Consider the following 27,792-nt stretch of genomic DNA (forward strand, 5'->3'; position numbering starts at 1 on the left):
GAACTTCCCTAGGGAAGAGGAAATGAGTGTGTCTGAGGAGGAGTTCCGCAGCGCGAGGCTCGTCTTGTGACAGCTCTAGGGTTGAAGGACTAGAAGACGGCTCTCCGACCCCTCCCACCGCGACCACGCCTCCCAGCCTAAGGGCGGGGCAAAGAAACCCCGCCTCTAAACGGTCTTCCTGGAGGGCCGGGCCTCCCGTGGGGCGGGGCCAGAGTAGGGGAGGGCGGAGAGGAAAAGGAGTGGTCACGTGCAGCTGGTGGCCTACGGTCACGTGACGGGCGGCGGGGCGCAGGCAGCCAGGCTGGGAGTTCTCCTGAAGAAAAGCCGAGAGAAGTGGGGGACCCGGCGGCGGTGACAATGGTGAGTGCGCGGCGGTCTGTGCGGCCGTCTCCCGCGGGGTCTCGGTGCGCGTGGCCGTGCTCCAACGGCGAGCGCAGCTCGGAGCCTGCAGGGAAGGGGTGCGGAGCGGTGAGGCCTGACGGCTGCCCGGTCCCGGCCAGGCCTGAGCACCTGCGGCCGGCCGCACTGTCCTGGCCATGTCCGAGCCTCTGCCCGCCTTCTTCGATCGGCTTTGGGGGCCGTGGCTGGGCACCCGCAGCCCGCCCAACCGGAGCCCCGCGGCCTCGCCTTCCAAGGTAGCCGAGGACAGCCCGTGGCCAGACCCTCAGTTCCGGACTCTGGCCAGACCTGCTCACACCTTCCTAGTCCCGAGCTCGATAGAGTCCGCTTCTTTTCTTTAAGCTGGATGTGGGGACTTTCTGCGATTTCATGACCCGGGTGGAGGCTTTTGGCACTTGTAGACTAGGATAGGGGAAAAGAGAAAAGGGTGTCGGATCGGGGATCCTCACTTATCTCCGGACACCGATTTAAGCACTTGGTTTCACTTCCTTCCCTAAGCGGTTTCTACAACTTAGTGCTTTGGGATGTTGCAATGCCTTGGGAGCCAGGGAGCGAGGAAAATCAGAGCACTTAATCACACTTAATGGGAAACACCGTTGGGCACGGTAGTGTTTAACTGTGTGCCCGCAGTCTTCTTTAGTTTGGAACTCCTTTGGCTCATGTTTAGTCAGTACACCCTGAGAGCTTACAGTGTGCCACCTGCTCTCCCTACCGTTCCAATAAATTGCTTGAGACTTTTAGCTTAGACCAAGTCAACCGGGTCTCTTTTAAAAACGTCGCTTTGATTAAATAATTTAAAAGTCAGAAATCGTGTTGCTTTCACTAGAGGTGGGGGGAGGGGAAAGAGGGAGGTTCATTTTGGGAGCATTTTCTTTAGTACATTTTGAGTGAGACCAGGGACAGATAAACAATAAGGCTATCTGGCTGTTCCATTCCAGCAACAGACTAAGGAGTTAACCGCTTGTTCAGATAATTAGTTTAAAATGGAAATTACAAAAGCAATAAATAACCAAGAAGGCATTATTTGGGTGTTAGGGAACCCTTCTTTCATTGCTTATAACTTGAAAAGAAAAAAACAGCTCTCTCTACTTTTTGGTTATATTTGTAACTAGTCCTTTTAGTTGTGTTCAAGAGCAATTTATTTTTATTTTCAAGGTATTGTCCTAACAAACGAGATTATAAAGTTTTAAAACCTTGAGATGGCCACACATGTATGTATGAGAATTTGCTGTTTCATTGTGTGTGGGCTCAGTGAATACATTGTGGAAGCCTTGGATTCCCTGAGCTCCATTTCTTTTTTTTCCCTCAATGAAAAAAAATCATATATATTTTGATTATATTTTTTCCTTTTCCTCAAATTGTCTTTCTTTACATTCACCATATTAGCGAATTTTCTTAAGTGGAGGCCAAAAAGTTTGTTACATTTTAGGTATCCAGGTGCAATTTTGCCAGATGATGATGCACAAATAATGGGATTTTAAATTATAAAAAACAATTTCTTTTCTTCTTTTTTTGAGTGTGCGTGGTTTCTTTTTTATTTTATTCTATTCTTTTAATACAAGGTCTTGCTATGTGGACCTTGTTGACCTGTTATTTCCTGTGTGTGTAGCTCAAATGGGTCTTGAATGTGTGACAATTCAGTTGCTTCAACCTTTCAAGTGCTGAGATGGCAGGGATTAGCTCATATGCAGTGCTGTAAGAGTTTGAACTAGTATATTAACGGCCAGTATTTGTCCTGAAATGTTTGTGTGTGTGTGTGTGTGTGTGTGTGTGTTACTCAGGAGCCAACCAAAGGTTTTGCACCAGTTAGCCAAGAGATCCACCACTGAAGCAGGGCAGTGGTGGTGCATGCCTTTTAAACCAGCATTCAAGAGACAGAGGCAAGCAGATCTGTGAGTTTGAGGCTAGCCTGGTCTACAGAATGAGTTCCTGAACAGCTAGGGCTGTTATACAGAGAAACACTGTCTCAGAAAATTAAAAAAAAAGAGCTCTACCATTGATTTGTTTCTCCAGCCCCTAAGTCTCAAATCCTTTGTGCTTGTTTGGCTTCTTTCAAGTGAGATCCAAAAAACCAAACAAACCAAATAAGCAACAACAAAACAATCATGACAGTAACTAAAATCATCAAAAGAAAACAAGTATCCTCCCAAAGGACAGATGTGTGTGATGCTGGTGTCTGACGCTGGAGAGATGCTCAGAGGTGAGGAGCACTCATGCTCTCACAGGGTCCAGTTTAGTTCCCAGCACCTACATTGCGGTTGACATTTATATGTAACTCCAGTTTCAGGGGACTCCAACACCCTCTTCTGGCTTCCAAGGCACTGCATGCACATGGTGCTTATACATACAAAGCACTCATACATGTAAAGTAAAAAAAAAAAAGAAATCAAAACATTTTGAAGGTTATGATAAGCTGAATGATCTGAGTTCTGTCCCAAGAACCCATGGGGCAGAAGGAGAAAACCAACTCTACAAGGTGTCCTCTGACATCCAGATGTGTGCTGTGACATACTTGAGCCACCCTTTCAAACAAATAAGTAAAATAAGACAAAAATAACTGAGGGTCAGGCATGGTGATGCATGCTTGTGTGGACAGGAAATAGAGGTAAGAGTTGCTCTGTAGGTTCCTGGGTAGTTTGGGCTGCACTTGGACAGTGGTTATGTGGGTCCCTCCCCACCTCCAGTGTACATCTTGAAGTAAAGCATTCCAAAGCAAGTGTGTGTGTGGAAGAAACAAGCTCTTTGGAGGCTTTTAAAGTGATGGTAGTTAACTTGTTAATGTGCTGTTTATCATTTCTCTTCTGCATATGCGGTACTAAGCTTTCAAAAGGATCTTCTAAGCCAAGAGGTGGTTTTGTACACATTTGATCTCAGCACCCAGGAGGCAGAGGCAGGTAGATCTCTGAGTTGGAGACCAGCCTGATCTACAGAGTGAGTTCCAGAACAGCCAGGGCTACACAGAGTAAATCTGTCCTGAAAACCAAAAACCAAAACCAAAACCAAAACCAAAACCAAACCAAACCAAAAAACCCAGCAAAAAGACTTCTGAATCTTCCCAGTTATAATTTTTTTTATTCTATTGAAAAGTAAGAGCCAGTAACAGTACTCAGTTGGTAAAGGTCTTGCCACCAAGCCTGATAACCTATGTTCAATATATGTGGAAGAGAAGAGGTTTCCCAAGTGTTGTCTTCAGACCACACATGTACAGCGCATTCATTACACACACACACAAATACTTTAAAATAAATCTATTTTCTTCTTCCAAAATTTTTATTTTGAGTCAGTCACTCTGAAGCCATGGCTGGCCTTGCTACCTTTTATGTATGCTAGCCTCAAACCTTCAGTGAACTGCCAGCCTTTGGCTATGAGATTATAGGTTTGTACTCTTGTGCTAAAAGTTTAAAGTTTTCTGAGATAGAGTCTAATAGAACCCAGGGTGACTTACAATGAACTATGTAGCTAAAGCATTCATGTTTTGACTGTTATTTAAGAAATTAATAAAAACTGATTACATTTAGTGTATTATGTATTGTGGATTTGTATGTGTATATATGTGTCACTTGTGTATCATGGTGTCTGTCTGGATCAGAAGACAGCTTGCAGAAGTTGCTTCTCTCTGTCAACCATGTGAGTCCTGATCAAACTTCTGTCATCAAACTTAGTGATGAGCGCCCTTCCCCACTGAACCATCTCTCAAGCCGCTGACTTCACTTATAAGTCTTAGGCATGAAATATTTTCCAATGAAAAGGAGTGTAATATGGTTTTGAATATGTTTTTAAATTCTGGTAATTTCTAAGTTTTAAGAATAATGTTTATTGTGAAAATTGTTTTACACATTAATTTATTATTTTATTTGTATGTGTTTTTCCTGAATGTATGTCTTGGTACCACATGCTTGTTGGGTGCCTGAGAGGGTTTCACGAAGGCCTCAGGTATCCTGGAACTGTAGTTATAGACAGTTGGGAGCTGCCATGTGGATGGTGGGAATCTGAACCTGGATCCTCTGGAGAACAGCCACTACTCTTAACCTCTGAGACATCTCTCCTGCCCTGTTATTACAAAGTAGTATAGAACTGTGTCTACTTGCGTGTTTTGGCAGTTTTAGTGGCCATTTAATTTTGTTAAAATAGTATTTAATTTGCATCTTTAAATGTCAGATTTCAAATTGGAAAGACCATTCTGCATGTTATATAGAGTGCAAAAGTTGTCATAATTCTTATGTAAAACAGCTTTCATAGTTTCCAAGTTATAATTTTTCTTTAAGTAGCTTTGGGAGCATACAGTTAGGGGAGGAAATTAACTTGAATTTCTTTGCCTGCCTTTTGTACATAAGCTAATGCTGGCACTATGGGAGGGGTCTGCCTTGTTCTCACCACCACTTGTTTCTGTAACATCTCTGACGTAGCTTCTCTGCGTAAAGCAGGCAACTTCTTGTGTATGTTGTCTTTCCCCACTCTTGTCACTTTCCTTCCTGCCTTTGCTGCCCTCAGTGAGTCCCACATAGTGGATACTTGCTAAATATCAGGTAATCAGTTTTGAGCTGCACATACATATGTGTGTGTCTCATCCCTGTAGAGGCCAAGAGAGGGCCAGTATTTTTGACATGCTTCAAAGACACATACAGCAGTTTTCTTTCTGCGATGGTTTTCTTTTTTTTTTTTTTTAGCAACATTACAAACAACAAACTCAAAATTTAAACAGAAAGTTAATTTTTAAAAGCTATTTTATTTGTTTTTTATTTAATGTGCACTGGTCTTTGGAACATGTCAAAAATACTAGTTTGTAGTTACTTATTTGAAATTGTCCCTCTTGTTGGGACTGGAGATATGGCTCAGCAGTTAAGAGCACTGGCTGCTCTTTTACAGAGGACTGGATTTGATTCCCAGCACTCACTCAGTGGCTCACAGCCACCTGTGACTCCTGTTCCAGATGATCTGATGCCCTCTTTTGACATCTACAGGGATGAGGCACACACATGGTAAATAGACAAACAGGACAAACATCCATAGGAAAAAAATGAAGATATAAGGAGGGCGGTGGCGCCTCAAGTCTTTAATCCCGGTACTCAGGAGTCAGAAAAAGTTCATCTCTGAGTTGGAGGCCAGCCTGGTCTCCAGAATGAATTCCAGATCAGTTAGGACCACACAGAGAAACCCTGTCTCGAAAAACCAGAGAGAGGGAGGGAGGGAGGGAGGGAGGGAGGGAGGGAGGGAGAGAGGGAGAGAGAGATAATATGGGAATGATGAAAACAATTTGGCCTTTGTGTTACCTGTGACCTACATAATCTTAGGAGGCTCCTTAGATTGTTTACTGTCATTATCTATTCACCCTTGGACAGGGCAGATGCTTAATGAGTTCCAGACTTAGACAGACTTTGCTACCTCACTAATGCTGACTTTCTAAGGAAGGGTTTATTTCACCAACAGTTACAGATTTCGGTCCATTTTCTTGTCCGTAGTCACTTATTTTCTATTCTTAGAATGATATGTGTGTATTGAAAATTAACACTCCACAGGTATTTGAAGGCCTTGTTTAAAATACTATAAACTGCTTTTAGGCTGAGCAAAGGAGAAAATGTCTGGCCTCATAGAGTAATTGCATAGCTCAGAGCAGGAGACATTTGCCGTCTCAGCCTGGAGACCAAAGCTTGTAGAATCCAGTTTGCATTAGGGTGTCAGGTAAAGCCCTTACAGAGATGAGTCAGTCACCAATGGGTGAGTGAGTCAGGTTATAGTACTTTGCCTGGCTCTAGGACAAGGGGAGAGAGGCAAATCTGATGAACAACTTCTGTAGAAATTACTTTCATCATTTGAGGCTTTTGTATCTGGAGAGCCAGTAGGTCTGTCCAAACTACATCAGAGAATATATTCTATGTGTATTCAAAATAACATACTTCAAGTCATCTTACCTATAAAGATTTTACATATTGGGGCTGGAGCAATGGCTCAGTGGTTAAGAGCACTGGATACTCTTCCAGAGAATGCAGATTCAATTCCCAGCACCCACATGATGGCTCACAACTTTGTATATAACTATATTCCCAGGATATCTGATACCTTCTTGTTGGCTCTGCAGGCATCTGGCATGAACATGGTGCACAGACTTATGTCCTCCCTAAATACTCTCATACACAATAAAATAAATGAAAAAGAAAAAAATGTACAAATTGATGAACTCCACAAGGTGAACATCAAGAGCTCAGATAAAATATTATTAGCATCTGGGTTGGGTGTAGTGGCATATCGCTTTAATACTAGCATTTAAGGGGCAGAGGTAGGTGGGTCTCTGTGATTTTGAGGCCAGCCTGGGCTACATTGTAAGACTCTGTCAAAAAATATTATATATATGTGTAATACATCTACTAGCACCCCAGTTCCTCTGTAGCTTTGCAGGTCCTTTGTTGTTTGCTTCTGTTTTTAGACAGGTCTTATTCTGTATCCTAGGCTGTCCTGGAACTCACTACATAGCCTAGGCTGCCTGGAACTTCTGGTAAGCCTCCTGCCTTAGCTTCCTCAGTGCTGAAATTGCAGTCATTCACCACCATGTCCAGCTGCCAAAGTACATTTTTTTAAATTAAAGAAATATTTCCCATTATTTATTGTGTATGCATGCTTGTGTACGTACATGCCACAATGCATGTGTGGAAGTCAAAGGACAAATTGTGGGTGTTGCTTTTCTCCTGTCATATGGATCCTAGAGATTAGACTCAGATTGTAAGACTTGGTTGCAGGCACTATACACAATGAGCCTTTTCTCTGACCCCAGATTGCTCTCTGAAGTAGTTCCAGTTAATAAGCTCTCTAGTTTGCTGTAATATTTAAAAGAAGTGATGTGATCAGATTGGTTTTTATTTTATTAGAATTTAGAATTTCATTATGACATTTTATTTCTGAGGGATGTGTGTGTGTGTGTGTGTGTGTGTGTACATGCACACACGAGCGCTAAGGATATGGATACGAGCAGGCACACTCAAAGTCAGCTTTTTTTTTTCTCATATGGGTGCTGGGTTTCTGACTCGGGTCCTCCCCCAGTTCCCAGATATTTCCATACTTAGGTATCATTGCACTTTGCTTATATTTGCACCCTCCTTGACTCTTCTTTGTCATCATTCCCCTTCCTTCTTTGCTAGTCTCCTCCTCTTCTCCAAATAATTCCTCTCTACTTTAATGATGTATGTGTACATGTAGTTTATAGATTCTGTATATGAGAATTTTGCAGTATTTGTTTTTTTGAGATTATTTTACTTAACATTATGATCAGATGTTTTTAAAAGGTCACTTTGGTTTTTCTTGTGAAAAACAGAGTAGAAAGAGGGGATATAGGCACCGGTGTGGAGGGTGTGCCAGTGGGCCTAGCTGCCTTGAAGGCTGAGGTAAAGGGGACTCTCAAGCTTTGGTAGAGACCAAATCCAGCAGCACAGAAGGACCCCATCAAACACACGTGAGGAAGTAGATAGACCAGTGTGATGTGAGGCTGTCAGTCTTACATTTTAAAGACTAGAACACTGTTGTCAGTGATCACACAATCCATGACTGTATCTAGATGTTGGGACCAATGTCTGCTTATTATAAGTTGCTGCATTGCCAGCTAGAGTGCTTTGTCATTGGGAAGCAGTTATCTGAAGTTACAGTGCTTGTGTGTTTTCTTTGTAAATATTTGTAGGAATTTCATTAGCCTCTAATGTTAGTTAGTGCCAAGTTTACTCAAAAGTCTTACATGTTGTAGCACATTCTATCCAGACCTGATAGAGCAGAGATGCTATGGTAATTAGTTCACTATGATGACACTGGAGTTTGGCAGGGTAGTTTAGACTATGCAAGTTTTTCTCTAATGGAAGAGCCTCTAACTAAAAGATACAACTTTTCAAATTTGGATGTAAGAACTTGAGTTCTTCCTATATATTTGATAAGTTAGTATTTGATTACTATGAGGCTACCTGAGGAAATGACTGAAGTTATAGCATGTCCAAGTTCTTTTTTCATTTTGGAGGTAAAAATTATAACATGAGGTCTATTCTCCAAATTGTGCCAACTACAGTGTTAGCTGTGTGTGTGCACTGTGCTCAGTTCAGGCTGTTGCTTTGACTTGCTGGCAGTGCTGTGGATTGGATGTATGTGTGTATGAGGCAAGCCTTTCAGTTTGTTTTCCATGTAGAATTTAATACTTTTTAACTCAGATTAGTAATGTGCGTGGCTTTAAAATAAAAGTATTCAAGTTTGAACTTCAAAATGTAGTGGCTGGCTAAACATGATAATAATGAGCACTTTAATTTTGTTTCAGAGTTTTCTTGGAGGCTTTTTTGGTCCTATTTGTGAGATCGATGTTGCCCTTAATGATGGGGAAAGCAGGAAAATGGCAGAAATGAAAACTGAAGATGGCAAAGTAGAAAAACACTATCTCTTCTATGATGGAGAATCTGTTTCAGGAAAGGTAAGCTTTTGTTTGGCAAATTACCTAATTTTAAGATATTAGAATCAATTATCAAAATAGTCTGTGCCATATCTAAATTTGGATGATTGCATTAGAAACAGTTACTTTTCTGAAGGTCAACTAAAATCCTTGATGGATTAAAAATAGTAACGGAAGATGCTTTCCATGGAAGGATTTTAGGGGCAGACTTTTTGAATTTCACAAACATTTTTTTGCTGGTGACTGTATCCTGAGCTTTGGAGAATTTCTCCTTTAAATAAAGCTGAGTTGGAGAGACATGGAGTAGTTGTCTGGTGTGGCATACGAAGGGTTCTTTCTGACTCTGGAGCTCGCTCCTCTGTGCTGCCATTATGTCTCATTTGCGCTTGTGTCTTCATTCTGGTGAGGGGCCTCAGCTCTTTCTGAATGTGAATGGTTAGATACATTTAAGATACCTTCTTCTGTAATACTCACACCTCTCCTGCCTTTTCTTTACTCAGTAATGTATAAAATTCTTCATCTCCTTCTTTCTTCTCGTCTCATGTAGCCAAGCCTGGCCTGAGACTCCCGATGTTAAAAGTATGATCCTTTTCCTGTCTCTACCTCTGAAATGCTGGGATTACAGGGATGGACTACCATACCTGCCTAACCCTTTATGTTTTAGGTTTTTAGAAAAATTGGGTAAAATACAAAGTTCTTTATATTGCCTCTTCTTCACCACACTTTTATATATAACAGTATAACATTTATCTGCTATTATATATTGAGATAGGATCATGTAACCCAGGCTGACCTTTTACTACAGTGACTTAGTCTTCCTGCCTCAACTTCCTGAGTTCTGTAATTGAATGCATGAACCACTATACCCAGTTGAGTGTGATAGAGTTTTAAAAATTAATGAACCAAAGTCAGTCATAATGGTATGGTTTCTGTTATCCCAGGACTTGGGCTGTAGAGGCCAGAGGTAAGGAGGTTAAGGTTATCTTTAGTTACATAAGAGCTCAAAGCCAACCTGGGTTACATTAAGACCCTGTCTTTTATTTTAAAAAAAAAGGCAAAGAATTGATGAGCCAGTATTGGTAAATTGGTTTTACATGTTCTATGGATTTTAATAAACGCATATTGTTATGTATCCATCATTTGAGTATCATGCAGAATTATCCTACAAATTCCCCTCTGCTTCACCCTCCCTGGCACCTATACCCACACCAGTCTCCATAGCCTATGGCCACTATGATTTTACCTTTCCAGAAAGCCATGTAGTTGGAATCATACATTATGAAACCTTTTTAGATTAGTTTCTATGTCTATTTGATGTTCCTTAGTATCTTTTTGTGAGTTGTTAGCATATTTGTTTTTAGCATTAAATAATGCTCCTTGCTGCCCATGTTTATACTTTTAAGCATTTGGAATGCTGAAAAGGGTGGTGGGTTGCTTCAAGTCTGAGGCTATCCTAGGTTACATACATAGAGATTTCCAGATAATCCTGGACTACAGAATGAGGCTGTCTCAAAACACGTATATGTCTTTTGATTGACACCACACCCTTCTGATTTTTCCCCCCATTCATCGACTGGAGAATGTCTTGACTCTTTCCAAGTTATGTTCAGTTTTCTACTTAATTGACTCATATTGGTATGTTGGGCTTTACATGTATTTTAAGATTTATTTTTACTTGTTTTGTGTGTGAATGTGAGAGCATGTGGAGGTCAGAGGACAGCTTTTCTGGTCTCTGTTTGCCCCTTCCACCTTGTTTTAGAGGCAGGGTCTCTTATTATTTTTACCAATGCCAACATATGTGAAGGTCTGGCTGATTTTTTTCCATTACCACCTTCCATCCAGCTGTTAGAGTGCTAGGGTTAGGATTACAGATATGAGCCACATCTTTTTCCCCCCCTCATCTGACTTTTTTTTTTTTTTTTACATGGCTTCCTTTCCTACATGGGTTCTGGAGCTTGTATGACAAAATCTTTTACCTGCTGAGCCATCTCACTGGCCTCTTTTTTTTTCTGTTTTTAATGAGAGTCTTTTATGGCTAGGTATGGTGGTATACTCCTATAATCCTAGCATTTGGGATTTTGATTTTGAGCTAGTCTAGGCTACATGAGAGCCTATCTAAAAGAGGAAAAAGGATGTTTCCTTTTTGTTTTTAATTTGGTTGTAGAGTTGTTTCTCTCTCTCTCTCTCTCTCTCTCTCTCTCTCTCTCTCTCTCTCTCTCTCTCTCTCTCTCTCTCTCTCTCTCTCTCTCTCTCTCTCCCTCCCTCCGTGTGTGTGTGTGTGTGTGTGTGTGTGTGTGTGTGTGTGTGTGTGTGTGTGGTTGAGAAAGGGTTTCTCTGTTTAACCTTGGCTTCCTTGAAACTCTGTAGACCAGGCTGGCCTTGAACTCAGAGATCCAGATGCTTCTGCCTCCTTGGATTGAAGGTGTGTGTCCTTCCCCCACCACTGCCCGGTTGGGTCTCACTATGTAGCTTTTACTGGACTGAACTCAGTATGTCCACCAGGTTGTCCTCTGACTCATAGAGATCTGTTTGTTTCTGCCTCTGCCTCTACCTCCAGAGGGTTTGAATTAAAAGTGTTTATTTAACACTATGTACTGGCTTTCCCTCTTTGACATTCCAAATTCTTAGTTTTTTATTTCTGTCTTCTAATTAGCAGATGTTTGATGTTTCCCTTTGTTCTTTATAGATCTAGTATAGATATTTTCCAGCTACAGCCAAGACACAGAGTTATTCTGTTTTCTTTTACCCGAGTTTTTAAATTACATGACCTATCCTGGTTCTTAGTTCATTTGGAATTGATTTTGTTTGCATTATAAAAGTCAAATGTGTCCCCACACTTGAATCTATAATTAACCCAAGGAATATATTGAACAAGTCAACCTTCCTCTCATTATGCTATAATGTCACCTTTGTCGTAAAGCAAAGGTCATGTGGGTCTATTCTGACTTCTTCTGTTCTTTTGGCTTATCTGTGCCATGTCCCTCTTTCATCATTCCTCTTAAATATTCTAATTAAATTGTAATTCATATACCATAAAATTAACCCTAATCTAGTTCAATTACTACCTACTGTATTTGCAGAATTGTGCTTTTCCCACCAACGTCAGAGCATTTACCTCTCTGAACAGAAACAGTATCCACTACCTGCAGATCTCTCCTCTACAAAGCTGCTTTGTTCCTCTATTGAGTTGCCTGTTCTGGACATTGCATATAAATGGAGTTGCACTGTGGCCTTTTAGTGTGGTTCTTTTTCATTGAGCATTATCTTTTCAAGGCTCAGGTAGCACGTGTACTACCTCATTCTCTTAAAGTATATTTTAAGTTTAAAAGTATTTTAGTTCTATTCAAGAAAGATCTTTTGTCCTCTTTTATTAAAGGCATTGACTTTGCTTATCAGACATAGTATTCCTAAATATTCTGAAGTCCTCTGTGGTCTTCAGATTAGTAACTCATTGTAAGGTTATTAATAATTATTATATATGTTTGTTATTCTGATTTATCACAGGAAATTTCTGCCTATTCAATTTTTGTTATTTATGTTTTATTGAAAATATTGATAACAAGGATTTAAAGGCATTTTTCATGTTAATTTTTTAAAACATTTATTTTATAAGGGGGTAGGGGAGAGTACATGCCATAGCATATGTATAGAGATCATAGGGGACAACTTGTGGTTTTTGGTTCTTTCTATCATGTTAGGTTCTGTGGCTCAAACTCAGGTCAGCAATATTGGTGGCAAGTGCCTTTAATTAATGAATTATCTTGCCAACCCTAATTTGTCATTTTAACCATACTGCCTAGCATTATTTACTTGTGTTTTTTAATTTTCCCCCCTCTGGTTTTTTGAGCCAGGGTTTTTCTGTGTAGTTTTGGAGGCTGTCCTGGAATTCACTCTGTAGACCAGGCTGGCCTCCAACTCACAGAGATCTCTGCCTCCCGAGTGCCAGGATTAAAGGCCTGCACCATCACCACTAGGTGTATTTTTTAATCTTAATCACTCTGTATTTTCAAAATTTTTATGTGACCCCCAAACAGAAACTTTTTATCTTATTAGTTACTACTCTTTTCCTAGTGACCTGTTTCCTGTCACTTTACCTGCTGTAGCTATTTTTTATAAATAGTTACATAATATTTCCACTTATATCCACTCTGGGGGAAAAATGACTGCATTAATGAGCATGTTTTCAAGATCCCCTTATGTAACAACATGTGTTAGAAATCCCTTTTATTCTGAATAATATTCCTGCTCTATCGTATCCATGTGGTAAAAAATATGCCAAGTTGGTTGTAATTCCAGCACTTGAAAGGTTGAGGCAGGATAATTGTTGCAAGTTCCAGACTAGTCTAAGTGTATCATAGTACAAGTACACTCTAACAATGAGTTAGAGTGAGGTCTTGTTTTACCCTCTCAATATAAAAGATGCTTCCATGTCTTAATGGGAAGGTTTTGGTTTCTGGCTGTATACTTAGGAACAGAGTTGGTGTGTGCCAGCCTTGCTTCCCCTTGGAGGAGCTGACAGCATTTGTAGAGTAGCTGCATCACTGCTTTCTCCAGCACTGAGGGAGAACTCTAAGTTTTCTTTAGTCATGACAACACTTGTATTTCTTTTTCTTGTTTGTCTATAGCTTAATTTCTTTAATGTTCTGTACTGTACCTTGTATTATAATTGATAAAGACGGTCAGAAAGTAAAAGCTCACTTTGAACTAGGAAGGTCATTCTCCTTTCTTTATGAAGTGCTGGGATTAAAGGTGTGTACCACCACTGCCTGGCTAAATAGACCTGTTTTACCTACATTCAATTTTCATCACCTTTTAAATTTAAACAGATAGTCTCATCAATTTCTATACAAAATCCTTATTGGTAATAAAGGGGACATATCAACTTTAAATTGGAGAAACTGGACAAATGCCATTACCTGAGTGATTGGAATTAGGAGCACTTATATTGAAACAAACTGACATAATGTAGCTAGGGATGACAACCCTATTTTGTGATGCCAACACTTGAGAGTTGGAAAAGTGTAAGGTCATCCTTGGGTATATAGGGTGTTCAAGACCAGCCTGGGCTTCATTAAACTTTTCTCAAAGAAACAAAAGCAGACATTACATGCTTCCTAATATGGATACAATGAGAAAAACACAACTTCATTTTTGTAGTATTCTTGCTAAAATATGCAAGCAGAGTGTAATCCTCGTAAAATATCAGGCAAAACAAGATTATGGGAAATTATTGACCTGTATTCTTGAAAACTTCAGTTGTAAGTTAGTTTAAACCCACCCCACACCCTCAAACATACTTTTAAAAAAATTACTTTTGAGACAACGTCTGTATTTGTAGCCTAGGGTGACATAGATTTACTATATAATCCAGAATGGGCTTGAATTCTTGCTTCTTTTATCTCAACCTCTTAAGTTCTGGGATTGAAGATGGGTGTTAATACTTGGCATGAACCTAAAATTCTTGGTATACGTGAAGTTTATTTAAATACTTGCCTTTCTTAAATATTTTTCTGACTTTTTTTTCTTCCCAGAGTGAATGTAGATTATTAAGGAAAAATGAGAAATTAAGTTTTCTGACTTTGACAGGATTATTTGTGTAGCCCTGGCTATCCTAGAACGTGCTCTGTACACCAACCTGGCCTCAAACTCACAAAAATCCACCTGCCTCTGTCTCCCTAATGCTGGGATTAAAGACTTGTGCCACCACTAGCTGGCTGGCATTATTTTCTTGATGCAGAAAAGGTTGAAAGTTCTACAGTTGATAGGTTGCATACACTCATTCTTTTTTTTTTTTTTCTTCAGAGTAAATTTCTGAGTTTAAGGGCTGAGAATGCATGTAGCTCAGTTGGTAGAGTGCTCACATGCACAAAGCCTTGGGTGTGTCAGTTCACAGCACCACATAAATGGGTCATGGTGGTACGTGCTTGGAATTCCAGGACTTGGTAAATAAATAGAGGCTGGAGAATCATAAGTTCACAGGCATCCTCAGCTATATAGAAAGCTTGAGGCCAGCCTGGATTAGAGACCCTGTCCCAAAAATAAACAAAAACTTGTATGTTGAATATTTTCATTTGGCAGGTATATCAGTCTAAGGATTTTGAGATGGTGCAATTCAAAAGTAAGATAGGGCTGGAGAGGTAGCTCAGTGGAAGAACACTTGAGCATGAACAAGACCCTAGGTTCAATTTTTCTAACTGAAATGTGAACAAACGGGTTTATGCAAGATTAATCATACCTAAAATTAATTTGTATTTTAAGACACTCTACATTTTAGCATGAGTTATATTAGGATAATATGGGTTGTTTTAACTTTTTTGGTTTTTGAGGCTGGGTTTTATACTGACCTCAAACTCAGTATGAGCTCTGGCTAGCTTTGAACTCATGATCATCCTGTCTCAGCCTTCCAACTGCTGGATTACAGATACGAGTCATTGTGTCTGGTTTTTAAGACTAGAAGTTATAGCAAGTATATTGTTCATGGTTATAAATAACTGAAAATTATTTTTAGGTTAATTCTTGGAATAGAGATTATTTCACATTAAAATGATATTAGTCCTAGGATGGTTTGATTATCTGACCAGACATATGGGTAGGTGGAGACTTCTTTTATCTCTGAGCCTTTTTATATTTCTATCTATGAGGGATTCCTTCTTAATAAAGTGGATGCTTTCTTTGTTCAAGTAATGGCTTTCTCAGTGACTGCCTGTGAGTTGCCCTCCCTGGTGCTGGAAGGTCCCTGCCTTTCACCTCTTTTGAATGGATGCCTCAAGTACTTAGAGATTACATTCAGCTGGAAGGAATCTGGTGGGCACATTCAAAGGACTGTTAACATGTTTGACAATTTCATGTTTTGGCAGGTAAACCTAGCCTTTAAGCAGCCTGGAAAGAGGCTAGAACATCAAGGAATTAGAATTGAATTTGTAGGTCAAATTGGTGAGTTTTAAAATAGTTTTCTTTTTTCCTTTGATGACTGAAGAGGGTTGGATTTAGCAGTTAAATAATTAGAGTTTAGCTATATGAAAAGAAGAAACTGATTATATGTAATAAAAGAGGACCTAGTATAGTAAATCATACTTCTCAATTGTATTTAATGATGTGACTCATTCTGACTTTGCTTTTAGACTCTACTATTTAAAATTAAAGAAGTTATGTAAACTACCAGCCTTGAAAAATAATCATATTGTCTCCCATCTGCCTTGGTTTTTCATCAGTCTTAAAATTACCACCTTCATCTCCATCTTTTGTTTTCTAATTACCCATATCATTTGTCTCCTGAGCTAGTGTCTACCGGTACCCCCTGAACAGAAAATTCCACGTAAAGAGGAAAGGAGTAGTTTCCTCTTCACTTAGATTGGATTGTGTGCATTTCCATGTGGGTGCTTTGGAGACACTTGAGTTAGCAGAAAGCAAAACTGCATATACATCTTTTGGTGTTGAAAGTCAGGAAAGAAAGTATGTCTTACTAAGACTCTCTCCATAGCTAGGTTTAAAATCCAGCTAATTTTTATTGTACCTTTTTAAAGTACCAAAGCTGGAATGGTGGATATTTGTATATCTATTATGGATAAGATTGTATTCAGGAGCAAGTTGTAGAAATTGGTAGTTGGTTTTATTCTTTTGTGCATTGTAGTTTTTGTCAAAGTAATGTAGTTCTCTAATAAAACAAAACAGAGTTGTTCTTAAAGCTTGGGATGTGTCAGCTTCATGTTAGGAAGTACAGCTACGTGAAAGGAATGAAAACTTTTCTATCAGAAGTTGTCATTGTGCCAGACTTGAGTTTATTTATGCCCAAGTGGATATAATGAAGGAATAAGATTGAGATCAGAGCTCTAGATTATTAAAGTAGAAGCATATTTAGCTATTTTTTTGTAAAAAAGTATTTGTTTAAGCAGTAGAAGCTTGGGTTTTATTGAATTGGATATTAAATATAATTGGTCTTTTTGCTGTTTTAAATTTCTTAGAACTTTTCAATGACAAGAGTAATACTCATGAATTTGTAAACCTAGTGAAAGAACTAGCCTTACCTGGAGAACTGACTCAGAGCAGAAGTTACGATTTTGAATTTATGCAAGTTGAAAAGCCATATGAGTCATACATCGGTGCCAATGTCCGCCTGAGGTATGGATGTGTATTAGGAATTATAAAAGAATCAAAACTACAAAACCATGTTTCTGCCGATGTCTTTATATAATTTTATAATTACAACTCTGGAATGGAAGACTTAAGATTTAAAATAGTCTATTATATACTTTGTTTTACCTGACTGATAATAATTTGAAGTAATCATAGTTGTTAACATTACAGATTGAGAGATGTTTCAGTTTTACAATTCCCTTGTATGAATTATCAGTATTAGTTCAGATCTTTAGTTTCCTAATGAACCTCATTCAGCATATGTAAGAAGAGAGAATCCAGAGGCTACGTGGTCAGGGTTACACAAGCAAAGGGCAAACCTGAAGGAGTGGTTTTCTCTAACTTTTGTTTGTCTTTTTACTCTGGGTGTGGGCACCTGCATACCACTGTGCACATACAGAGGTCAGAGGACAACTTCAGTTGGCTCTCCGTTCCCACCATATGGGTCCCAGAAGTCGAGCTAAAGTTGTCAGGCTTGCCTACAAACACTTGTACCTGCTGAACCATCTCACTGACCCAATATCCCATTTTCTAAATTCTCAATTTAGTGGTCTTTCCTTTAAGTCTCCATGCAGGAGGCCCAGGCTGCCTCCAAGATGAGAGTGATTAAATATTTGAGTCTTAATGAAGCAAGTCCAAGGACCTTCTTTTTCTGTTTTACATGACATTGTTAATTTGGGATTGTGTTTGACAGCACAAAAGCTAATACTGGTGCCTTGACTAGAGGCTTTGAAAAGACAAAACAGAACAGACTTTTTAAACAGGCTGATGATGGTCCTCTAAGGTCATTTCAAAAGTATTGTTAAATTTGATTTTGTATTTTTTCATGTTGGGAGCATTAAAAAAAAAGGAGAGCCAGAAGTGTAGCATAGGTAGAGTTACATGCTTAGCCAGCAGGGCCTTAAATTCACTTCCTAGTACCAAATTAGAGTTCCTTTCTGAGTAATCAAATGGAGTAAGTTGACACTTAGTCCCCTCAAGGAGAAAGCTGAATTGACTGATATTTGCTTACTGAAGCACCTGAATTTAACCTAGGTGGTTCACTTCATCTTTTCATTAACTTCATAGGTATTTTCTTAAGGTGACGATTGTGAGAAGGCTGACAGACTTAGTGAAAGAGTACGATCTTATTGTTCACCAGCTTGCTACCTATCCTGATGTCAACAATTCTATTAAAATGGAAGTGGGCATTGAAGATTGTCTGCACATAGAGTTTGAATATAATAAGTCAAAGTAAGTACCTGAGTAGTTACTTTTGCATCCTGTGACAGACTACCTGAAAGAGACAGTGTAGAGCAGAAAAGATTGTTGGAAATCTAATGTATATAAAGGAGAAAGCAGGAAAACCACATAATTGTCATCTTTACCACTAAGCCACTATTAATATCTTTTTGTATGTCTTCCCAGAGGTTAAAGGGATGGCTATACCCCTTTTTTGGTTTTTTGAGACAGGGTTTCTCTGTATTGCTTTGGAGTCTGTCCTTTAACTCGCTCTGTAGACCAGGCTGGTTTCGAATTCACAGAGATCCACCTGCCTCTGCCTCCCGAGTATTGTACTTTTAGAAAATGGTCTCATTTTATTTATTGTATAATGCCTTTTGTTATTGTTGTTGTTGGTGGTTTGAGAAAGGGTCTTAGCTGTGTAATCCTGGCTGGCCTGGAACTCACTATATAGACCAGGCTGGCCTCAAACTCAGAAATCCACCTGCCACTCCCAGGTTTACATCACTGACACTGTCATACATGCCAGTGGTACTGTCCATAAAGTTATTAGGCAGCTTGGAACCTACAAAGCTGTCACTGATTTCTGTGTTAATCAGTGCATGAGTTCTTAGGTTGATATCTAGTTCTGGGAGGAGCAAAAACACTCTTAAGTATTGTATTTATTACTTGATGATTTCATGGCTTGTTTATTAAATACAACACATCAAACTTAACTCCTGAGTGTAGACCATGGATCTCTTTGTGTAGATGATGGATTAGCTGCTTTTTCACCCCTTATCACACTGATACTACTGAGTTCTGAGTAAGAACTTTAGTGTTGGAAACATATTAATATATTGTTAAGTAGACATCAAGCATAAGATCTTAACTTTCTGTTCAGTTAAGCGCTTAAGTGCTCTGAAAACTAACTTTTTGGAGGCAGGAATTTTGAGACAGGGTTTCTCTGTGTGGTCCTGGCTGTCCTGGAACTCACAGAGATCTGCTTGCTTCTGCCTCCCAAGTGCTGGGATTAAAGGTGTGTACCACCACTGCTTGGCTATGAAAACCAACTTTTGAAGAAAGTCCCTTGGGTATAATTGACAGTCAAGTAAGAGTTTGATTTCATATTTGCACAATAAGCTGATTGATACTGTGTGAGAAAGGACATTAAAGAACATGAATAGTCTCAGTGGTATTCGAGACAGTTATTTCCTTGAGGCAATCTATTACCTTTTAAAACTTGTTTTACTCTTCTTTGTGAAACTGAAGTATGTGACACATATTCTTTCCAAATAGGTATCATTTAAAGGATGTGATTGTTGGAAAAATTTACTTCTTATTAGTAAGAATAAAAATACAACACATGGAGTTACAACTGATCAAGAAAGAAATCACAGGAATTGGTAAGATGAAGAAAAATTCTTAATTAAAATTGAAACTCTTTGTTGAAAATTTAGAAGTCTTAGAATGTTAACACAAATTTGGAATCCACATTGGATATTAATTTTGCTATTTAGTATTTTGCATTCACTTTTTAAAAGACAGTTCTTGAGCTGAATATAATGGCCCCTGTAGACTTGAGGCCAGAGTATCACTTAACCCAGGTATTGAGACCAGCTCGATTATTAAAGTAATTTTGTAATGGGTACTTATAGACATCTGGTTTTTTTTTTTCTTTTTCTTTTAAAGACAAGGTATCGCTGGCCTCTAACTTTTCTTGACTCAGTTTCCAAGTGCTGAGAGTACAGGGAGGCAAAAAAAAAAAAAAAAAAAAAAAAGCTAGGCTGGGTTATATAACCAAACTGTGTCTCAAAAAAAAAGCAAAAACCAAACAACAACATGCACAGCAAATGCTCTATTGCTGAATTACATCCTTAGCTCTTAATGTAGTTTGGTTTTTTTTTTTTTTTACTTACAATTGGTTTCCTTTTTTAGATATCTGAGTTAAAATGTCCTTGAAAGTTAATCCCAAAGTTTGTATGCATTTAAGTATTCTATGTTAAAATTAACTCTATGGAAGATAGTTTGAAATTTTCAGAGAAAACCTTGATGTAATGGTAAGTTCTGTGTTACTACCTACTCTGTTAGCATATAGTAGAAAGGATGGCAGGCGCTGTGTGAGGCAGACTCTGAGCTGCATGACCCTGTGGGGAGACTGAAGCATGCAGTTTAAAAGTAGAACAAAACTCAGAAAAGAATGGCCAACAGAGCATAAGGTAGCACTGAAGCAATCAGCTGAGACAGGACAGAGATTTTTACGTTTGGGACTATTCAAATCAATGTCATTTCTTCTGTTATACTAGGACCTAGCACCACAACAGAAACAGAAACAATTGCTAAATATGAGATAATGGATGGCGCACCAGTAAAAGGTAAATCAGTGTCATTAATGTGTTCTTTTCTATTTGGTAGAAGCCTTACTGTACAACCCTGGCTGGCCTAACGTTTTCTGTAGACCAGGCTGGCCTTAACGGACTGTTGGTGGTCCTTTTGCCACAGCATCCCAAGTGCTAGGGTTACAGGTACCACTGCATCTGGATTCACTTACTTCAAAACATTTTTTAAATTAATTTCATTTTTATGAGTATGGATGTTTTGTCTGCATGTATATGTGAGTACTATGTGCACACCTGGTACTTGTATAGGCCAGAAGAGGGCACTGAACCCCAACTCCGCCACCAACCCACCTCCAAGCTGGAATTACAGACAGTTGTGAGCTGCTGTGTGGGTGCTGGAAAACAAACCTGGTTCTCTGGGAAGAGCAGTCAGTGCTCTTAAACTGCTGAGTTATCTCTCCAGCCCCTAAAAATCTTTTCCTACATTATTTATTTGTGTGTGGGGATGGTTGTGTGTTTGCAGTTACATGCATGTGGATGTCATAGGACAACTTATAGGACTTGGTTCTCTGCTTCTACTATGTCCTCAGGCTTGGTGGCAAGTGTCTTTACTTACTCAGTCTTCTTGAAGTCTTTCAGGTACTTCTTTTGTGTGTGTATGGCAGTGTTCATGGCAGTTGAACTTTACTTTTCATTCAGTGTGAAAGTGTGCTGGGCATAGTTGCATACACCTTTATTCACAGAACTCAGGAGACAGCAGCAGATGGATCTTTGTGAGTTTGAGGCCAGTCTGGTCTACATAGAGTTCCAAGATAGTCAGGGCTACATAGGAAGATTCTGACTCAAAGGAAAAACAAACAAACAAACAAACAAAAAAAAAACAACCCACAAAAAAGTTAAAAACACAAAAAACTTATGTTTTTTTTCTTTCAGTGTTAGGTTAAACCCAAGACCCTCATGCATGCTAGACATATGTGTTTCAGGGCAGACACTTGTGCCATGGCTACATGTGGAGGTCAGAAGACAACTTTCAGGATTTGGTTGATTTTTCTCCTTTCACCATGGGTTCTAGGGATGGAGTTCAGGTTGGCAGGCTGCACAGCAGTGCCTTTCCCTGTTAAGCCACCTCTCTCACTGTCCATTTTGTTTTTGAGACAGAGTCTTAATAAGTTGCCCAGGGAGTGGTTGAATTTTATGGTCTTTTGTTGTAGACAAGGTGTGAAGCTGGTCAGAATTACTCTGTAGCCAAGGATGACTTTGAACTCTGATCATCCTGCTTCTGCCTCCAGAAGCTAGGGTTATAGGCATGTGCCATTATGACCTGTTTACATTTTGTGATAATCTTTAGTATGTAGGCCAATGAAACCAGTATTCTGGTTGTTTTTTTGTCAGTTTGATACAAACCCACATATATCTGGGAAGAGAGAATCTTAATCACAAAAATGCCTTTGTAAGATTGGCCTGTCAGAAAGTCTATATTAATGAAGGTTTCTGCCTTGGTTTCCCTCAAGTAGACTATGACTTGGGCTATGTAAACCAAATAAACCCTTTTCCTCCCTCAGTTGCTTCTGGTCATGGTCTTTATACTAACAATAGGAGGTAACCTAGACTTTATGTTCTTAGGTTTTCTTGCTTCTGGTAGGAATTACTTCAAAAAGGAGCTAATGTTTGTTGAGTGCCAATTGTGAAAAAGACATAGTAGTTTTTAGGTGTTCTGAAGTTCCTTACTATTCTTTGAACTATTTATATCTTATTTCTGAGATGGAACTAAAGTGTAAAGAATGTACAACATTTACTGTAGCTTATAGAGTAAGCCACAGTATAGTGGGCATTGACCCAGGCTTTTACAATCCCAGGCCCACACACATGCACTTTTGTAAAATTCCAGAACCCCAAATTTTTATGTAAAATATAGATTTTGTGTAAATGAAATCCTAGCCCTCGATGGGCAGTGGTGGTATACACCTTTAATCCCAGTACTCGAGGCAGACAGATCTCTGTGAGTTGGAGCATCCAAAGCTGCAGAGAAACCCTTGTCTTGGGAAAGAGGAAAAAAACAACCAACCAACCAACCAACCAACCAACCAACCAACCAACCAACCAACCAACCAAAACAAAACCAAAAATCTAGTCCTCAGGTTGCTGAAGCGGGATGGTTGCTGTGAATTCAAAGCCAGCTTAGGCTACAGTGTGAGACTGCTTCCAAAAACCCTACAAAAAAGAGTTAAATAATGGGGGCCAGACAAGGTGGTTCATTGGGCAAAAGTGCTATTGGGGAGGGGCTCATGAGGCCATGCTCTTTCATCAGGACCTGTAGGCAGATAATGGCTGCTTGGGGAGGGGGAGACATTTTCTTCCGTTGTAGTCACTGGTAAGATGTCCACTTTGTGTAACTAATGCTTGCTCTGCTCCTTATAAATAACCCTAATTGAATTCGTTGGTGTGTTTCTGTCTCTCTCTGTCTCTCTCTCTCTCTCTCTCACACACACACACACACAATGAAAATAGAGTGGTGACTAACTGGGAAGAGGAAGTAGATCTTGGAGGGCTACAAGACAGTGTACTGAAGAGTAAACATGATGATGATCAAAACACATTATATATATGAAAGTGTCAAAATGGAACCCATAATTCATAATATGTGTGTGCTAACTAAAATGCTTAAATAATACTAAGTATGTATGGCTGGGCATGGTGTTTCCATGGATTTTAACCCAAACATTTCGAAGGCAGAGGCAGGAAGACTGAGAGTTCAAGGCTAGTCTTTGCTATTTAGTCTCTATCTCAAAAAGGGGCCAGGAGAGAAAAAGAGGGACAAAGGGAGAATGGAGAAAATACAAAATATGACAGTCTCTAACATTTTTCTTCCTGGTATTAATATTGAACCTAGGGTTATGAACTTGTTAGACAAGTGTTCTACCACTGAGCTATCTCTCCAGTCTATAATATTTTTCAATAAAGGCATGTCATTCTTTTTGTGTATGCTCCTAAGTGTGTATGTGAAAGCCAGAGTCAGCCATGGATGTCATCCTTAAGGAGTAGTGCTGCCCATTGTGGGTTTTGAGATAGGCTCTTCTATTGGGATCTGGGGCTTGCTGCAAATTAAAGAGCTCTGGGATCTACCTGCCTCTGATTTCCCAGTGTTGGAATTGAAAGTACATTTCAGCCAGCCTGGTTTTTTACATGGGTGCTGGCAATTGAGCTCAATCTTCATGGTCTTTAGGTAAGCACTTTACCAATTAAGCTGTTTTCTAGCCCCTGGGTCATCATTCTGTATATATTTTGCTTTAGATGAATTAGTATGTATTTATAGACATTATATTCATTGGTGAGATTATGGTAAAATTCAAAGCAGAAATGTAACTATTTCTATATAACACTTACTGCCTGGCACTGTTCTGACTCTATGTATTTTTAACTTCCCAATATAGTCTTTACAGTTTCCCTACAAAATGAGTATCATTGTTACTGCCCATTTCACAGATGAGAAACTTGAAACAGTGGATAAATCCCACAATCCAAGGATTCCTAGCTTGTCCCAGGTTATTTTGGGGCAGTGGTTCTCATCTGGGGTCAGCTCACTGAGAGACACTTGGCATTGTCCTGAGAAATTCTGTGCTGTCTGCTGCTGGCATCTAGTGGTGACCGCCACACAAGGAGTCTCATCTGTCCCCAGATGTCAGCAGTAACAGACTAGACACAGCTTATCTCAGGTGCTATATCTTGGGTGGAACCAAAGCACTGGAGTCCACTTGACTTCTTAGTCCTAAGTTTTAGTAATTATATCTAATTATTTGAGAATTAAATGAAAACTTCTTTTCTTTCAGGAGAATCTATTCCGATAAGACTGTTCTTAGCAGGGTATGACCCAACCCCCACAATGAGAGACGTGAACAAGAAGTTTTCAGTAAGGTACTTTTTGAACCTCGTGCTTGTTGATGAGGAAGACAGAAGGTACTTCAAGCAGCAGGTAGGGCTTTCGTTCTGGAGCAGATTTGACAACACCTGGAGAGCATTTTCTTCTCTGAAGTTTACTGTGCCGAGAAAGTGGGGTTCTGAGTGTCAGGGGTGATACCGAGTGTTTAATACAGAAGTAGGTGCTATAAGAGATCTTTCCAGCAGGGCAGTGATGGCGCATGTCTTAATCCCAGCACTCAGGAGGCAGAGACAGGTGGATCTACAAGAACTACTTCGAGGACAGCTGGGGCTACACAAAGAAACCCTGTCTTGAAAGACCAAAGAGAGACAGAGAGAGGGAGGGAGGAAGGGAGAGAGGGAGAGAGGAGAATCTTTCCAGCCATTTCACATGGCTAGAGATAAGTTATCTATTATTCTAATATCTGTAGTTGATAGATTTTGAGGTTGTCATTTTATTTTTAATAAGTAGTTGTTATGTCGTTTAGAATACCCAGTTCTGATACTTTTTAAGTGTAGCATAAAACTTATCATTGGGGAATTAAATAGCCTTTGGGGGCATCTTGAATAAGGCTGTAATTAGAATGGCCTTCTACAATATGAAGCGGATTAATAGGAGGGTCAATCAAGTATTCCGTAGCCAAGTTAAAAATTATTCTGTGTTAGCTGGGCATGGTGGCTCATGTCTGCAATCCTAGAACTTGGAGTCTGAGGCAGGAGGATCACAGAATTTGAGACTAGCTTGGGCTACCAGCAAGAATTTGTCTCATAAGAACTAAATAAAGGGCTAGAGAAATGGCTCATCAGTTAAGAGTACTTGTTGCTTTTTTAAAGAACCCAGATTGTGGCTCATACGGCTTTCCTAGGCACCAAATATGCACATGGTACACATACATACATGCAGGTAAACACTCATACACAAAAAAAGTAAATCTAAACAAACATACTAAGAGCTCATAGCTAGTTATGACTTGAAATAGGAATTTAGAAGAGGAGAGATTTCAGGATTGACTGGTTAGGATACCATTTATATAGACAGCACCATGGGGATTGGAAGGCGGTGCTGGGAAGAGGTAGAGCAAGTTTATTTAGTATGCATCAGAGCAGAGAATAACTCAGTTTGGGAGAGGCATTTAGGGAGGGAAGGAGGTAGTAAATTAGAATAAGGTATGGTGGATCTCGAATGTTTGGAAATTTATCCTGGAGGTACTAGGAACTATCATAGAGTAATACAAGAAGTGTTTATAAAACAGATAATGTGGGGCTAGAGAGATGGCTCAGCAGTTAAGAGCACTGACTGCTCTACCAGAGGACCCCAGTTTCAATTCCTAGCATCCACATGGCAGTTTATAACTGTCAATGTGGGGTCCAGTGGATAGCTCAAAGATGCTTGCTGCAGTAGCACACAAGTGCATACACACACTCGTGAGATATACAAATAAAAATAATGCAGCAGTGATAATAAAGGTTGAATCAGAACCAAAGCTATTTCCTAGACAGTAGGTTCAGTGTTCTCAGGCCATGACGAGGGTTTGACCTCGGATGAAAGCAATGGAACCACAACAGACTTGGGGGATTCTTTAAAGCAATAATAGCTAGGGCTTTGTGCTAGGGTAGGTTTTTGGTGGTGTTAAACGTGAATGCAGGTTGGGGGAACGGGGAGAGAGGGAAAGGGGCCAGTCTGGATGGTTGGAGGCTTTGGTAGGGAGGAATTGAATTTTCATGGTGAAAATCCAAGACATAACAGAGAACTCCACTGACAGCTGTCTTGTCTTGCATTTGCCCCTAGGAGATCATCCTGTGGAGAAAAGCACCTGAAAAACTGAGAAAACAGAGGACGAACTTTCACCAGCGTTTTGAATCTCCAGAATCACAGGCATCCGCAGAGCAGCCTGAGATGTAAGTAGAATAGGACAAAGCAGCAGGAACAAGAACTGTAGCCGAGAGGTGGAGCTCAGTGAGCTGAAGATGGTCCCACCTGGGAGAGTGCAGCTCTGTCTGCTGGTCTTCCTACCCTCAAGTGCTGCGTCTGTCTACAGTATGATTAAAGGTTCTTTGTGTACATACATTTTACAAAGTGCTTTCTTGGAAACACTGGAGAATTCTTAAGCTGCCTTTTTGTTTTCTTTTTTACTGCATACTGATAAGCACTCAGATGCATCAGCATAAACATTAAGGATTTTCATGTGAGTAGGCTGGTATTTGTAAATTTTTTCCTTACACATAATGTTGAAAATCCTTTTCTCTTTTTTTCATGCTAATGATTACCTCTTATTGTCTATGTGCAAAAAATTAAATTTTTTTTGTTCAATTAAAATGAGAAAACCTGAGCACCCTTATGTCCTGCAAAGTTTTAAGGCACCGCACCTCTGTAGTTTAAGAATTGTTTTTACATGCGTATCAGAAACCAAACTGGTGTTGCATGGTAGGTGCTTCTGGATCTACCATTTCATGGCCTCCTGAATTTTAATCTCCAACCAAGGGATTACATGGCATACCATTGTGGTCCTCTTCCTCCATAGTAACCTTTTTGCTGTTCCTTTATCACCATGTAGGTTCTGCAGTATGGAGTTGACATGTTGCCATTTTAGAGCGCCTTATAAACCTGTATTGTTTTTCTATAGATACTTTGGAACACACACATATATACATATATATATATGTATGTATGTATATGTATATATATATTTATTTAAGGACTCTTTGCCATGTGTATGGAAATAGTCATTTGGAGATGAGAGGGCTCAAGAGGACCTGTGAAGTATATGTAGGTATCCAGATCTGGACAATTTCTTGGTAACAAGAACATTGGCTAGTTCAAACTCATTTAAATGTCACCTAGTCTATTTAAAAACAAAAACAAAACACTAAATTCAAGTCATTTGTTCAGTGTCTCTGAAGAAGGCGGCTGCAGTCATCTGAGCATGGATACACTAATGTGGAAAATGGGGCAAGATGGAGCCTGCTAGGGAGCTGTGCTCATTCATGGTTCTTTTTTTTTTTTTTTTTTGTACCAGTATTCCTTGACACAGTTCAGAGAAAGTTTTGTCAGAGACCTTACTTCCTGAGTAATCTGAAAAGCCTGAGTCCATTTCTTTAAACCTATTTTACTATGATGGCACTTTAATAAAATGGCCAGCAAGCAACCCTGGCCAGAGGTTCCACATACCATGTCCTGGAGCAGCTATTGTAAATGTGGATTTCTAAGAATGGCCATGTTTCCCTTCAAGTAAGTGCCTGTTCAGAGTTTCAGATTTTCAAAATGCCAAATATTTTCATGGTCACTTGCATGTAGTAATCTAGGAGATATTCAGAGATTTTGGAAACCAATTGTATTTAACCAGCCTCAAGTTGTGCAACTATGATGTATAATAAATAATTTGAAACAGAAACTAA

The 27,792-nt window shown here is 39.5% G+C and overlaps 1 protein-coding gene across 2 annotated transcripts; it reads left to right on the forward strand.

The window, feature by feature from the left end:
- The first annotated feature begins 183 nt into the window (after nucleotides 1-183).
- Nucleotides 184-27,788, forward strand: Vps26a (VPS26, retromer complex component A). 2 transcript variants are annotated; one of them, XM_005070824.4, is made up of 9 exons: nucleotides 184-360; nucleotides 8,681-8,830; nucleotides 15,667-15,742; nucleotides 16,771-16,927; nucleotides 18,011-18,175; nucleotides 19,442-19,548; nucleotides 20,449-20,517; nucleotides 24,309-24,451; nucleotides 26,186-27,788. In XM_005070824.4, the coding sequence occupies exons 1-9, from the start codon at nucleotides 358-360 to the stop codon at nucleotides 26,297-26,299; spliced, it is 984 nt and encodes a 327-aa protein (XP_005070881.1). In that variant the 5' UTR covers nucleotides 184-357; the 3' UTR covers nucleotides 26,300-27,788. The 2 variants fall into 2 exon arrangements, with proteins under 2 accessions (XP_005070881.1, XP_040588161.1); XM_040732227.1 differs by lacking the exon at nucleotides 184-360 and adding an exon at nucleotides 433-635.
- Nucleotides 27,789-27,792: the final 4 nt, after the last annotated feature.

This window comes from Mesocricetus auratus, unplaced genomic scaffold (assembly GCF_017639785.1).
Source record: "Mesocricetus auratus isolate SY011 unplaced genomic scaffold, BCM_Maur_2.0 Super-Scaffold_100027, whole genome shotgun sequence".
NCBI lineage: Eukaryota > Metazoa > Chordata > Mammalia > Rodentia > Cricetidae > Mesocricetus > Mesocricetus auratus.